The following is a 16,135-nucleotide window of genomic DNA, read 5'->3' as shown; positions in this document are numbered from 1 at the left end:
ATCAGCTTGGCTTCGTTGAAGGCCCCTGGGAGGTTCCTAGCCAAGAAAGCCACCGTGAAGCAGATGGTGGCCAAGAGAAGAGTAGAACATGGCTACAGAGCCATGGTCACATTGCAGGATGATCTGATGAGACTGGGAGTGCATATCAGAGTCAGGGAATGGGGGAGAGATCCACAACCAGATGATGCAGGTGACAACTTGGATAACAGAGCAAGGAAGGACAGTGATGCTTTCCAGACTCTTCCCCATCCATCTCCTTGCCCTGTTCCCAGGCTTTGTAGCCAGAAAGGCCAACACAGAAGAGATGGCAACTGAGAAGATGCTGTCAAAGGTCGTTTGTCAGAGAATGCAAGTCTTTTCTTGGCTGTCTGATAAAAAGGAAGGATGACAAGAAGAAAAGGAGGAGGGAGGGGAACGTAGAAGAGTTGTTAGGAGCCCTGGTGGTGCAGTGGTTAAATGCCTGTACTGCAACCACTCACTCAAAACCACAAGGTTGCGAGTTCAAGACCAAAAAAGGGCTCAAGCTCAATTCAGGCTTGCATCCTTCCAAGGAGGGAGCTAAAATGAGTACCCAGATTGTTGGGGGAAAATTAGCTTACAGTTGTAAACTGCTTAGACACTGCTTAGGTGGTATGAAGCAGTATATAAATGAAGCTTGTTTCTTTGTTTGTTTGTTGGCTTTGCATAATTGTCACTTGCTTTTTGTTGTTCTTTGTGTTGTCTGTCCTGTATTGCTATGTATTTTATATGTATTATCCTACTAGAGAGGCCCCTTCCCCACCACCTTTCCCTTCACCTTTTGTGTCGTGTCTTTTTAGATTGTAAGCCTGAGGGCAGGGAACCGTCCAATTAAAAAGATTGTATGTACAGCACTGTGTAAATTTACAGCGCTTCATAAATAAAGGTTAATAATAATAATAATAATAATAATAATAATAATAATTTGACTAGCAGAATTTCTAGGAATTTAATGAAGATTAAAGATTAAAGACAAGATTAGGGCAATACACATCAGAACCATTCTCAAAGGCTCTTTGAAGGTGACAGTCCTGGGAACCCATTTATCTTGGTCCTTGTTTAGATGCTGACCTCTGGACACGTGATGCAGTTTTCACCATTTTATTATATTATATTATTTATTTTTTTAATCACCATGTTGTTTTTTTCACCATTTTAACAGTCCTTGCAAAGAACAAGAGTGATTTCAGATTCTCTCAGAAGCAAATGATGTTCCCTACAACACCAAGGGACTGCAACATGGGTTATGTAGTGAATTTTTGTTTATTTTATTGGAGGCTATACATGACCAACTGACACCTATCCAGATCATTAGCTTGACTGCATTTTCCCAGCACATGCACTTGGCAACCTGTATTTATTTATTTATTTACATTATATCCTGCCTTTCTCTCAAAGCTATATTAGAATGTAGATCTTAGCTTGTGGCTCAGGGCTTCCTTTTTGTTCGGATTCGGTTCAGAGGGCAGCAAACAGAAATGCTTTTCTTTCCCTCAATAAAGTTGGATCCCGGATTCACCAGGCCTGGTCCTATAATTTCTCCTAGAGTTATGGAGGAAGGAAAGTCCCCTTTAGTTTGCAATACTTTGTGCTTCTTAAAAGGACAACTCTTTGACTGAGGAGGCGGCTGTTGTCTTTTGATCATGGAAATATAGTCAGCCCTTGATTTTCAGGGATTTAACTTTTGTAAATTTTATTATTCATGAGTTTGTTATTAATACTTTGATAGGATTTTTGTTTTAGTTTTGCGCCCTACTACAGAAAATTGCAGATGACACACGTAGTTTAGAAAACGTAAAAACATACTATGTGAATTGTTGCAGATATTTGCACATTTTCATTGCCCCTCACCTCCATGAATGTGAAGGGCTGAAAGTATATTCTAGAGTGTACATAAATCAGTGCTGGTTGGTACATGTAAACCAGAGTAGTGAATCCACTCTGGTTTTCGTATGAACTTTATTTTGAACATAGGATTCAGCAATAGCACTTGCATTCCTATACCGCTTATCAGTGAACGCAGCACTCTTTAAGTGGTTGGCAATCTGTAAGACAATTGCCCCCAACAAGCTGGGGACTCATTTTACTGACTTACAAAAGAATGGAAGGCTGATTCAACCTTGGAGCCCTTGGGATTGAACTCACGACATTGTGGCTGCAGGACTGGCATTTAACATTGCCAGTCACAACATTGTGCCAGCAGGGCCCCAGCACTGTGCATAGTTTAATTTGGACTGTAAACTAGACCAGTTTCATTGCCCCCAGAGATACAGTAGCCCCTGGAATTGATGCTGTCACGGATGCCTCTCTTTCATCTGTGGGCCAAACTTTCATGAGAATAAGGGGGAAAGAGCTGGGAAATAATAGCCTTTGCCATCAATTCCAGTTGCATTGCTCATGCCAACTGAGAGCAGCTGTGGCTCTCGGCATCTCCAAGGAATGAAAACACGCTGCGGCAAAAGTGCCCAGGTTGCTGAAATCTCTGAAATTTCCACTGTGGTTCCCAAAAGGACAAGTCATTTGCATCCACAACCCTTGCGCCAACTTTTTTAGTTCAAGAAAAGCATCTCATGTGGATGTGAATGTGTCTATTATCGGATTCTTAAGCAAATTCCTCTGGGCTTTGGAGCATAGGAGAATAAGCCACTATGGTTTTTTTTTTGTGTGTGTGATAATTATATGTAGATAGAGAGATAATTGTGGGATGCATCCCCTTGGCAACATGGCACACTCTGCAGCTCCAACGACAGCTTCATGGAGAAAGCAAAACATGTTTACAGTGACACCCGTCCGCTACTCAGATCAGCATTGAAGGGCAGCTGAACTTGGCCTGGCTTTTACACTAGAAGCATCCATGTAAAAGAAAGGCCAAAGATATTATTTTTAGAGAACCAGTGTGGGTATAACAACAACAACAACAACAACAACAATATTTTTTACCCACCTCTCCATGTGGATTTAGGAAGGAGACGTCAACAATTAACAGAAAAAGAACATCAGTTGAAACACATCAGTTAAAACACAAATCCCTTTAAAAGGATGAATAAGATGTAAACATATATAAACAATCCAAATCTAAAATCAATCACTTAAAATGTCACAATTTAAAAGCCATCTGCCAGAAGATACTGGTCTTCAATGCTCTTTTAAATTCAGGCCCCATTCACACTTAGGTTTTTGCAGCGAGAAGATCCAGGGAGATTTGATCATGCAATAGAGAATCAAAGTTCCCACTATGTTTAGCCCAATCAAATCTCTCCGTGGCAATTTTACCCTGTTGGAGTTCACATTGGCATTTGTATCGATTTAAAATGGAGCCACCATTTCTATTGCTCGCGGGTTTGTTTGTTTTTAACTCTCAGTCAAATGATGAACATCTACGTCACACGGTTTGGGTGAATCCCTCCTCCCCAGTCTTGGAGGATAGTGAGGGCCAGCCCCTCAGAGGACCCCCTGCCATGAAACCCCATGAGACTCCTCATTCCCCTGTGCCAGTCTTGGAGGACGGGGATGGCAAGCCTCTCGGAGGACCTGTTGCCATTAAATCCCACTCAGAGCCAGCAACTAAGTGCAAGCACAAAAATGGCGCTCACCACTCGAGATAGATTTGTGGGATGGGTATGTTCCGCCCATTTGCCCATCCTCTGCGCATGAATCCTTCCCTTCAGGATGCCCCAAATGGGATTGGGAGCAAGTTCCCATTGGTGGCACTCTGATAAAACCCAGTATTTTGCAAAAGACATGGGGGAAAACTTGATATCGGAAAGCCTGGGTTAAGGGGGATTTGCACTGGGTCCACTTCAATTCAGGTTGGAAAACTTGATGCTACCTTTAAAATGGTTTGCAGTCTGGTTTATAATGTAGTGTGAACGACCCCTCAGACAGTGGATTCAGCTGTTGAATCTCTCCTGGCAGGTCATTCCACAATCTGGGGGCAGCTGATGAAAATGTCCTCTGAGTGACACTTGCCTGGCTGACTGGAGTATTCCAAAATTGCTATTTTAAACTCAGACAGCTATCAGTCTTTTCCCGCAGGCCATTCCACAGTGAATGTGGTTGCAGAAAAAGTCCTCTGGTTGACATTTGCCAACCTAGTTCTGGCTGGCTGGAGTAAATGTCTGCCAGAGGACCTGAGCGTATGGGGCGGATTAGATGGGAGCAGGCGATCCTTTGGGTAACCTAGGCTCAAACCATAGAGGGTTTCAAAGGTGATAACCAACACTTTGTATCTTGCCTGGAAATAAACTGGCAGCCAGTGGAGTGATTTTAATACTGGTGTAATGTGACCACTCCTGGATGTCCCTGTAATCCATCTGTCTGCTGTATTTTGAACTATGTGAAGTTTCCAGACTTGGTACAAAGGTAGGCCCATGTATAGCACATTGCACAAGTCCAGCCTTGAGGTTACCAGTGCATGCATTATCATCTTTAATGGTGTGAGTGTGCAGCTGATATTCTGGGAGAGCAGTGTTTGAATCCTTGCTTGGCCATAGAAAGCCATTGGGTGACCACAGAAACTCATTGGGCAAGTCCCACTCTCACAACCTCAGAGGAAGGCCATGACAAACCTCTTCTGAATAAACTTTGCTGATAAATCCCTATGGGAGGGTTGCCTAAAGTCAAAGGCAACATCCCACACTGCGGAAAGAATCCAGTTTGACACCACTTTGACTGCCATGGCTCAGTACCATGGAATTCTAGGAATTGTAGTTTGTTGTGGCACCAGAGCTCTCTGACAGTCTCTCACAAAACTACAATTTCCAGAATTCCATACTTTGAGCTACGGCAGTTAAAGTGGCATCAAACTGGATTCTTTCTGCAGCGCAGATGGAGGCAAAGTCAACTTCATAGAATCATAGAATCATAATAAAGCAATAAAATATATTTTTAAATTTCTATCCCGCTTTTTGTCAAGCAATCAAAGCGGCGTACAAGTTAAAATACAACCATATATACATAGTACCCCCCTTAAAACAAGATTAAACAGTATAAGATTAAAAACTACATATTAAAAACCAACTAATCCAGAATCATAGAATCGTAGAATTGGAAGAGACTGCAAGGGCCATCCAGTCCAACCCTCTGCCATGCAGGAACTCTCAATCAAAGCATCCCCGACAGATGGCCATCCAGCCTCTGTTTAAAGACCTCCAAAGAAGGAGACTCCCCTACATTCCAAGGCAGTTTGTTCCACTGTCGAACAGCCCTTACTGTCATGAAGTTCCTCCTAATGTTGAGGAGGAATCTCTTTTCCTGTAGCTTGCATCCATTGCTCCAAGTCCTATTCTCTGGAGCAGCAGAAAACAAGCTTGCTCCCTCCTCAATATGACATCCCTTCAAATATTTAAACAGGGCTATCATATCACCTCTTAACCTTCTTTTCTCCAGGCTAAACATCCCCAGCTCCCTAAGTTGTTCCTCGTAGGGCATGGTTTCCAGACCCTTCACCATTTTAGTCGCTCTCCTTTGGACACGCTCCAGTTTCTCAATGTCCTTTTTGAATTGTGGCGCCCAGAACTGGACACAATATTCTAGGTGGGGCCTGACCACAGCAGAATACAGTGGCACTATTACTTCTCTTGATCTAGACACTATACTTCTATTGATGCAGCCTAAAATAGCATTGGCCTTTTTAGCTGCCGCACCACACTGTTCACTCATGTTCAACTTGTGGTCTACTTGGACTCCTAGATCCCTTTCACACGTAGTTTCATTCAGGCAGGTGTCCCCCATCCTATATTTGTGCATTTCATTTTTCTGCCCTAAGTGCAGTACCTTACATTTCTCCGTGTTGAATTTCATTTTGTTAGCTATGGCCCAGTTTTCTAGTCTATTCAGGTCATTTTGAATCTTGATCCTGTCCTCTGGAGTATTAGCTATTCCTCCTAATTTGGTGTCATCTGCAAATTTGATAAGTATTCCCCCAATTCTGTCCTCCAGGTCATTGATAAAGATGTTGAATAGCACTGGGCCCAGGACAGAGCCCTGTGGGACCCCACTGGTCACTTCTCTCCAGGATGAAAAGGTGCCATTGTTGATCACCCTTTGGGTTCGGTCGGTCAACCAGTTACAAATCCATGTAACAGTTGCCTTGTCTAGGTCACATTTTACAAGCTTGTTTGCAAGAATGTCATGGGAAACCTTGTCAAACTTGAAAGCACACAGCAACCTCAAGGTAATTTAACATGTATATACAATCTATCAGGGAGCCAGCCGAGTGTCGTGCTTTGAGTATTGGACTTGGAACCTGGGAGACCAAGTTTTGAATCCCTGCTCAGGCATAGAAACCAACTGAATGCCTTGGCAAGTCACACTCTCTCAGCTTCAGAAAAAAGCAAAGGTGGCATACCCTCTCTGAATAAATCTTGAGGGCTAGCATGATGTAGTGGTTCAGTGTCAGACTAGGACACTGGGAGACCAGAGTTCAAGGAAGGCCATGAGAAACCTCATGTGAATCAACCCTGCCTCTCTCTGTGTGTATTGTGGGACTTCAAGCCATTTCTAACTCATGGAGACCCTAAGGTGAACCTATTACGGGGTTTTCTTTGTAAGATTTCATCAGAGGAGGTTTGCCATTGTCTTTCCCTGAGGCTGAGAGCATGACTTTCCTGAGGTGACCCAGTGGGTTTCATGGCCAAGCTTGATATTATATATATATATATATATATATATATATATATATATATATATAGTTTATTTGTAATCCGCTTTTCCAAAATTTTGATCAAAGCGGCGAACAATTATATATAAAAACATTCCAATAAAATCAATTAAAAACAGCATTAAAAACAACATAGTAATACCAACAACAAAAGGGCCAGATGGAAAGGGAAGTCGATATATACATTCCAGGGTCATCAATGAAAAGAGGTAAGGAGAAAAAGATTTTCTGGGAAACTATTCCAAGATCTTGGGGCCACGATAGAGAATGCCCTCTGTGAGGTCCTCGCATAGTGTGTTGCTGGGATCTCCAACAATTTCATCCCTGTTGATCTGAGTGTGCGGGGCGGATTGTATGCGGAGAGGCGGTCCTCCAAGTACCCTGGGCCCAAGCCATTTAGGGCTTTATAGGTCATTACCATCACCTTGTATTGAGCCCGGAAGCGAATAGGCAGCCAATGAAGATCTTTCAAGATGGGTGTTACATGGTCAGACCTGGAACAACCAGCGACCAATCTCGCTGCCATATTCTGCACTAACTGTAGCTTCCGGGTTTGGTACAAGGGTTGTCCCATGTAGAGCGCATTGCAGAAATCCAATCGAGAGGTTACCAGAGCATGTACCGCCGTTTCAAGGTCTCTCCGGTCCAGGTAGGGATGCAGCTGGCATATCAGCCGAAGCTGATAACAAACGCTCCTGACTGCCGCATCCACCTGAGATGACAGCTGGAGCGACAAGTCCAGGAGCACTCCCAAGCTGCGAACCGAGTCCTTCAAGGGGAGCGTGACCCCGTTCAGGACAGGATGGCAAATCTCACCGCCCGGACCCGGGGAACCTATCACCAGTACTTCCGTTTTCTCTGGATTCAAACTGAGTTTGTTTTCCCTCATCCAGCCCATTACCGACTCCAAGCAGGCATTTAGAGGAGAGATGCCATCCCTAGTTACTGCATCAGTTGGGGACACAGAGAAACATATTTGGGTGTCATCAGCGTACTGATAACACCGCACCCCGTGTCTCCGGATGATCTGTCCCAGCGGTTTCATGTAAATGTTAAATAGCATGGGGGACAGAATCGCTCCTTGAGGGACGCCAGATGTAAGCGCCTTCTTATCGGAGCAAACGTCCCCCAGCTGCACCATCTGGAATCTACCTGAGAGGTAGGAACGGAACCACTGGAGTGCAGTGCCCCCAATACCTAATTCCCTCAGGCGTTCCAGAAGGATACCATGGTCAATGGTATTGAAAGCTGCTGAGATGTCCAAAAGCACTAACAGGTACACGCTTCCCCTGTCCATGCCCAGACGGAGATCATCAACTAAGGCGACCATGGCAGTCTCAGCTCAATAGCCCGCCCGGAAGCCGGTTTGAAATGGGTCCAGAAAATCCATTTCATCCAAGATCGATTGAAGCTGGAATGCGACCGCTCTCTCGATCACCTTCCCCAAAAATGGCAGCAGCAATATAGGCCGGTAGTTATTATAAGTCAGGGGGTCTAGAGAGGGTTTTTTTTAGCAGGGGTTTAACCACTGCTAATTTTAATTTAAATGGAAATTGTCCCTCTCTTAAGGATGTATTAATTATGCGATGCAACATAGTTAGCACCGCATCCCCCCTGGGCCGCCAGTTATGAGGGACAGGGATCGAGAGAGCATGTCGTCCTCCTAACACTTCGAAGGATCTTGTTCACTTCCTCGGTACTAACAAACTCAAAGTGATCCAGTATAACAGGGGCCACGGAAGCTCTGGACACCTCTCTAATAGATTCTGTAGAAATACTGGCGTCGAGATCAGACCTTATCCGAGATATTTTGTCCGCAAAGAAGTTATTAAATTTGTCACAACAGGCTTTAGATAGTTCTAAAATAGGGTTCAGGGAGGGGGGCAGATGTGTTAGCTCCCTCACTACCCTGAACAGCTCTGCCGGACGCGACTCTGCGGACGCAATATGTGCAGCATAGAACAAATGCTTTGCTGCACCTATTGCCACTCCCGCTCTTTTCTCAAGACTGGGACTCAAGCTTGGAATCGAACCCTGGTCCATAGAGTTGTAGCCCCAACCTCAACTGCTGTGCCATGCTGGCCCTACTACTGTAAGTCAAAGTCACTTGTAGGCACATATTATTATTTTAACATGTATATATAAGCTACCAGAGCGCCAGCATGGTGTTGCGGTTTGAGTTGTGGACTATGATGCTGGAGACCACGGTTCATAGAATTATAGAATCCTAGGGTTGGAAGGGACCCCCAAGAGCCATCCAGCCCAACCCCCTTCTGCCATGCAGCAATACATAGGATCCTAGAGTTGGAAGGGACCCACAAGGACTATCCATCCCATCCCCCTTCTGCCATGCAGGAATACATAGGATCCTAGAGTTGGAAGAGATCCCAAGGGCCATCCAGTCCAACCCCCTTCTGCCATGCAGGAATACATAGGATCCTAGAGTTGGAAGGGACCCCAAGGGCCATCCAGTCTAACCCCTTCTGCTAGGGAGGAATACATAGGATTCTAGAGTTGGAAGGGACCCCCAAGGGCCATCCAGTCTAACCCTCTTCTGCCATGCAGGAATACATAGGATCCTAGGATTGGAAGAGACCCCCAAGGGCCATCCAGTCCAACCCCCTTCTGCCATGCAGGAATACATAGGATCCTAGAGTTGGAAGGGACCCCAAGGGCCATCCAGTCTAACCCCTTCTGCTAGGGAGGAATACATAGGATTCTAGAGTTGGAAGGGACCCCCAAGGACCATCCATTCCAACTCCCTTCTGCCATGCAGGAATACATAGGATCCTAGGGTTGGAAGAGACCCCCAAGGACCATCCAGTCTAACCCCTTCTGCTAGGGAGGAATACATAGGATTCTAGAGTTGGAAGGGACCCCCAAGGGCCATCCAGTCCAACCCCCTTCTGCCATGCAGGAATACATAGGTTAATAGTCATGGATTCCTAAGCCCTAAGGACTGGAGCGTGTTTTTGGTGTGGCTTCTGGACTCTTAGGACACATGCATCATTGAAACACCATACCTCCACTGTGACTTGAAGCAGCTTTATTTTGGCTGTCTGTAACAGGCAAAAGACTCATTTTTAATACCACCCATTGTTCACTCCTGAGGCATGAAGCTTGTATTCATTACTGCCATGCAACACATAGATTCACAAAACAGTGCTCTAAGAATCAGATGACAACTTTTGTCTTCATCATGAGGTGTTCCTTTGTGTTCAGGTCAGGTCTCAGGACAATAATGTAGCACTTGGGGAAGAAGATGCAGCCCAGGAGCCCAGCACCGGAGGCCAAGATGGAGAAGACCTGGACAGCCACCATGTACTTTCCCTTGGTGCTCAGGTAGGTGGGCACAAAGGATACCCAGACGCTGCAGAAGACCAGCATGCTGAAGGTGATCAGCTTGGCTTCGTTGAAGGCCCCAGGCAGCTTCCTAGCCAAGAAAGCCACAGTGAAGCAGATGGCAGCCAGGAAGCCCAGGTAGCCAAGGGCAGAGTAGAACATGGCCGCTGACCCTTCATTGCATTTCAGGAGGATTTCTCCAGGCTGGGAGTTCATGTCTGAGTCTGGGAAGGGGGGAGAGATGCTCAACCAGAGGGTGCAAATGACAGCTTGGATGGAGGAACAGGATAAGACAATGCTGTTGGCCAAAGTCTTCCCTAGCCATCCTCTTGCTGTGTTCCCTGGCTTTGTGGCCAGGAAGGCCAGCACCACTGTGATGGTTTTGGCTAGTAAGGAAGAGACAGTAATTGAGAAAATGATGCTGAAGGCTGTTTGTCGGAGAAGGCAAGTCCACTTCCTTGGCTGGCCAATGAATAAGAAAGAAGACAAGAAGGAGAGTAGGAGGGAGATGAGGAGAACGTAGGAGAGTTCTCGGTTGTTGGCTTTGACTATTGGAGTTTGTAAGAATTTAATGAAGATCCCTAAGACAAAGCCTGTGGCTAAGGAAAAGAACAGGGCGAAGCAAACCAGGACGATCCCCAGAGCTTTGTCATAAGACAGGTAGGTGATCAACTTGGGGACACACTGATCTCGGTCCTTGTTAGGCTTCTGATCTTCTGGACACTTGGTGCATTTGTCAGCATCTGCAGAGAAGAAGGAGAGTGACTTCTACATAACTGAAAGTCACATTTCATCGAAAGTTCACCATCTGGAAATATCTCACTGAGATAAAAAGGAGGAACTTTTACTCTTAGAGGAAATGTTTAAACTTCCCAAGCAAACTTTCCCCCATGTCTTCCCTGTTCAATTCTGGGCATCTCCGCATAAAAACACAGCAGAAGGAGGGAGAACTTTTGCGTAAGACAGAAAATAATAACAAAACAAAACAAAAATCATTGGAGAAATTTGAGGATGATTGGAAATGAGTAATAAAATCATTGCAAACAGAAATGGAAGTTATTGTATGTTGATTAAGGAGTAGTTATAAATTTAAAAACCATGAAGGATTAAGTTAAGGTTATTGAATATTGAAAACTGAGATATTGTGAGAAAAAGATCACGTTCATTTAGACTTAATCTAATTTAGATTATCAAGACAATTACCCTGGGAATTCAGTTTAGACCTCTCTCTTGCTGGCACAAGAACAGCCTTATTGCATGAGAAAACAAGGTGGAAATGGAGCCAGAGAGCAGTGGCTTTCTCTGGGCTGTGCCTTATCGCATGATGTTGTAGCACCTTTGTTCTCTTCCTGTGGGAGGTGGTCACAAAAGCATGTCTTTTGCCGTGTTGGAAAAATCCATTTGACCAAAGGCATGCTTTTACAATGGCCTCTCACGGGAAGAGGACTGAAGCGCTCTGAGGTCGTGTGGTAAGGCATAGAGAAAGCCGCTACTCTCCAGCTCCATTTCCGCATTCTTTTCCCATGTGATGAGGCTGAGAATTAGAGAGAGAACAACCAAATTCAAGTTAAGTGTGACATTCTGAAAAGAAGGTCAGGAAAATGGATAAAGATTAATGAAAAATTCAACACAGTCGAAGCAGGACGTACAAAAGAAGCACAAACAAATTTAGATGGAATATTAGGGACGTACAAAATTAAGGAGGTTTTTTTTTAAAGAATGAAGTATCCAATTATGTAAGGAGCTAGTGTAACCCCCCACAGCCCCTAGACGACATTTTGGAACCAAAATTTTATTTGGATAGATTTGGCCAAAACCATTTTTTGACCCCTCATTTGATATTCTTTCTTTTTCAGTTTCCCTCTTGTCAATATCCTTCTTGAACTGGACACAGGAATGGTCTGGCAGCCATCTTTTTTTAAAAAAATTGACCCCACTCTGAGTTTTGTTGGCACCCAGAGATCCTTGGCAGAGGTTCTGTTTAAATAATTGTGAGCCCACAAATAGACAACACAAGAAAACATCCATAGAATCTAGAATCATAGAGTTGGAAGAGACTGCAAGGGCCATCCAGTCCAACCCCATTTTTCCATGCAGGAACTCACAATCAAAGCACCCCTGACAGATGGCCACCCAGTCTCTGTTTAAAGATCTCCCAAAAAAAGAGACCCCACCACAATCTCCAAGGAAGGAGTGTGTTCCACCGTCGAACAGCCCTTACTGTCAGGAAGTTCCTCCTAATGTTGAGGTGGAATCTCTTTTCCTGAAGCTTGCATCCATTGCTCTATTGTGTCCTCCCTCCTCAATGTGACATCCTTTCAAATACTTATATAGGGCTATCATATCATCTCTTAAACAATTTTTTCAAGGCTAAATCCAAGTAAGATTTGTTTTTAAAAGAGATGCTGTTCCTCTGGGGTGACCTACCTCGCTGGGAGGACACAGTCCCTTCTCCGCAGGGAAGACAGTCATAACAGCAAACAGGTTTCCCTTCCTGAACCATCTTGAAGTATCCGGGGTGACAGCTGTGAACACACCTTGAAGAAGGAAGGGTCTAAATAGGAAGACAAGAAACACTGAAGGGAAAGGCATTAAAGGTAATGTCGCAGTGGAAGGGAATCATCCAGACCCAGTGGGACTTTTGAACCCCAAGGATGGTTGGGCTACAAATCCAGACAGCTTGTTTAGCTGTTGAATCTCTCCTGGCAGGTTATTCCACTATTTGGGGTGGCTGATGAAAAGGCTCTTTGTGTGACCATTTCAAATCTAGTCCTGGCTAGTTAAAATAAATGTCTGCCAGAGGACCTGTATGGGGCATATTACAGGAGAAGGTAATCCTGTAGGTAACCAAGCCATGTCGGACTTTCAAGGTAATAACCAACCCTTTGTACTTTGCCTAGAAACTATTTGGCAGCCAGTGGAGTGGTGTTAATATTGGCACTATGGGATGACTCCTGCATGTACCAGGAACCATTCTGACTGCCATGTTTGGAACTCGTTGAAGTTTCTGAACTTGGTACAAAGGTAGCCCAATGTAGACCACATTGCAGAAGTCCAGCCTTGAGGCTACCAGTGTGTGCGCGCTACCATCTTTACATGTTGCTGAATTGCAAACCCCAACATCCCATACTCAGTACCATTTGTAATGAAAGATAATGGGATTTGCAGTTCAAAGACACAGCAAGGAGTACATGATTTTTCCTCTGGTTGTTGCTAATCTAGAGTCAACCAAAGTTGAACCAAAGCCAAGTCAACACTCACATGATTTCCATTGACTCAGTGAGTCTAGTCTATGACTAATAGGATTCAAGACAAAATGATGCTAGACCCATTCAAGTATGGATGAACAATGAGAAAGTAGGAGCTCTGTGCTGGTATGTAACCCTTTGCAAATAGGAAAGTAGGAAGTAGGAAGGCAAAGGATTAATTGGGACTGCTACTGCCAAATCAAGATAGTCAAAAAGTGTGACACACAAACACACCAGGACACACATGGCCAAGCAACTGAACCCAGCTTTTCAGCAATGGAAGTAGGCTGAGTCCAGAAAAGCTCATGTTCAAGTAAATAAGTCGTCTTTTAGGTGCACCCAGACTTCTTTGTTTTTTTTACATGTCTAATACAGCTGTCTTGTGACTTCTCAGAGGAATATGAAAGGTTAAGATAGAATCTCTACCATGTAACTTTCTGTGTGAAATATGAGTTTTGCCTTCACCTGGTTGAGCCATCTGGGCCAAACCATGGCCTCCTGGTCAATGGTGAACTTGCGCTCAGGGCTTCCCTGTCTTTGAAAACTCCCAAATTTGACTCTTGCGACCGATCGGTTGGGAAAGACCACCCAGTTCACAAGGTCCAAGTCGGTCGCAAGGTCTCCATCCTCATCCAAATATATTCCATCCATGGTAGAAGTGTTGTATAAACGGGAATTTCTGAGGAAGCGATGCAGCTAGGAGGAGAGAGGAAAGAAATTAGAGAGATGAAGACGTAGCCCATCATCCTATCACTACAACGGAAGAGATGTCTTTGGAGGGTGCTGGACTCCCCATCTTGGCAAGTTTCTAAACAGAGGTTCGATGGACATCTTTCAGGAGTGTGCGGAGCACAGAGCATGGGAAATAAAGCAAGATGAACTTGAACTACTAGCACAACAAAGCAAATATGATATAATAGGCATCACTTTCAGTTCTAAGGTGTTCAGATTCCATATGATGTCCTGTTAGAGATTGCAATATGGCCACCACTTCATCTTTGAATCTTCCTTTCTTTCAAGCTATTTCTCATAGGCCTTGACTTCCAAACATTTGGCAAAACAGCTGGCCCTCCACATTTTACGACTTTGACTTTTGCAGATTTGATTATTTGTGGATTTGATTCATATGTTTTCTCAAACCTGCTCTGAAGAAACTTGCGAAGAAAACCTGTGCTAGGGTCACCTTAGGGTTGCCTTAAGTCGGAAATGACTTGAAGCAACCTATGAGATGGATCAAAGGCATTACCTGCCATGGCTGGATCCTCCGATAACCTGATTGGTCTCCACCGGCCTCCCTCAACATCTGCTTCGATCTGGATAAATAGGCCTCATGTATGGCACGTGCCACAGCCCAGATGGTATTGTAAATGACAAAGCTATCCAGAGACAGAGTCCTCTCAAACACCTCCTTGGAGACAGTCCTTAAAATTTCTTTCTCAGTACATCTCCTCCAGACCTTCACAGATAAAGCATGCTCTGAATACGGACAGCTAAAGGCCTTCTCCATGAGTTCAATGATAAGAATAAAATAGGAGATAAAATCATTGAATTTTCTCCTTTCATGTGTCTGGGCAGGGAAAGAAAATATGCCATGGACATTTTGGGCAGAGAAAGGGCTATAGCTCAGCTCCACCGTGAGATCCCACTGGGCAGTTGTGATCCACATTCTACCTACAGTGCGCATTTTGAGGGTTTTTGCCACGTGATAAATCATGACGATCCCTTCGACAAAGGAAAAAGTCTCAGCATAGTAAAGAAAGATGTTGACTCCTCTCCAAGTGAGAACAGAAGAACTTTTCACTCTAAAGGTGGTGGCTCCTCTTTCTGCAATGCTTTGGGAGAAGGCGACGCAAATGCCATGCTTTTGAAGCAAGGGCTTCATGGTCCTTGTGAACCTTTCCCCATTGTCAGTGTCTGGAGCAATGAGGCCGATCCATGTCCAGCCAAAATATCGGAGCAGTGTGACTATCCCTGGGTACTGGCTTTCTTCTTTGGGGACCATCCGGTGGAAGAAAGGGAACTGTGCTTTATCATCCAGAGTGTGAGAAACAGAAATATAACTGGCCTGTAAAGGAATGGAAGCAGGATGACAAAATGCCCTCTTTTTCCAGGACATGTCTTATCTTTCAGCCTTCTGTACAGAAGGAATTGCAAAATGGCTCCATTCTGAGCATGACTGAAAGCTGGACAGTGTCCAAAGGAGAGTGACCAAGATGGTAGGAGGTCTGGAAACCACCAAACCATCTAAGGAGCAGCTTAGGGAGCTGGGTATGCTTAGCTTGGAGGTTAATGGGTGATATGATAACCCTGTTTAAATATCTGAAGGAGGGAGCAAGCTTGTTCAACATGGAACAATGGATGCAATCTACAGGAAAAGAAATTCCAGCTAAACATTAGGAAGAACTTCATCACAGCGAGAGCTATTGGAAAGTGGAAAACGCTGCCTGGGAGTGTGGTTGAGTCTCCTTTTTTGCAGTTTTTTAAACAGAAGCTGGATGACTATCTGTTGAGGGTGCTTGGGTTGTGTCTTCGTAAGTGGCAGAATGGGATTGAACTTGGTGGCCCTTGGGGTCTCTCTGAACTATAATTCCATCCTTACCTGTGGGACCTTGTAAACACCCAGCATGGATGAAATCTGGATGGAGTTTTGAGAGTCAGCTCCTTCAAGGCTGGCCAAGAGGAGATCTTGTCTTCCACAGGAATAGTTGGGAACATTGGCTTGTCCAGTAGAGATCAGATCTACTATGGCATCAGAAGTCATTCTTGTGTCAAAGTAGTTCTCATAGATGTTGTATCCCAAGGTGATGTTGGCTAAGACCTTAGGATCCTGGTTGACCTCCTGAATGGCAAACAGGAAGGACAGCAT

General features: G+C 44.5%; 1 protein-coding gene across 1 annotated transcript; it reads right to left on the bottom strand.

Moving 5' to 3' along the window:
- Nucleotides 1–9,853: 9,853 nt before the first annotated feature.
- On the bottom strand, nucleotides 9,854–16,135 carry LOC149320297 (vomeronasal type-2 receptor 26-like). The gene is made up of 5 exons (XM_089499434.1): nucleotides 15,852–16,135; nucleotides 14,516–15,329; nucleotides 13,735–13,965; nucleotides 12,449–12,575; nucleotides 9,854–10,764 (listed from the first exon to the last, which is right to left on the bottom strand). The coding sequence occupies exons 1-5, from the start codon at nucleotides 16,133–16,135 to the stop codon at nucleotides 9,854–9,856; spliced, it is 2,367 nt and encodes a 788-aa protein (XP_089355560.1).

This window comes from Sceloporus occidentalis, unplaced genomic scaffold (assembly GCF_023333645.1).
Source record: "Sceloporus occidentalis isolate IW3139 unplaced genomic scaffold, rSceOcc1.0.p SCAF_1, whole genome shotgun sequence".
Classification (NCBI taxonomy): Eukaryota; Metazoa; Chordata; class Lepidosauria; order Squamata; family Phrynosomatidae; genus Sceloporus; species Sceloporus occidentalis.
Note: the sequence above shows the minus strand (reverse complement) of the source record. Positions and strands in the feature narration are given on the sequence as shown.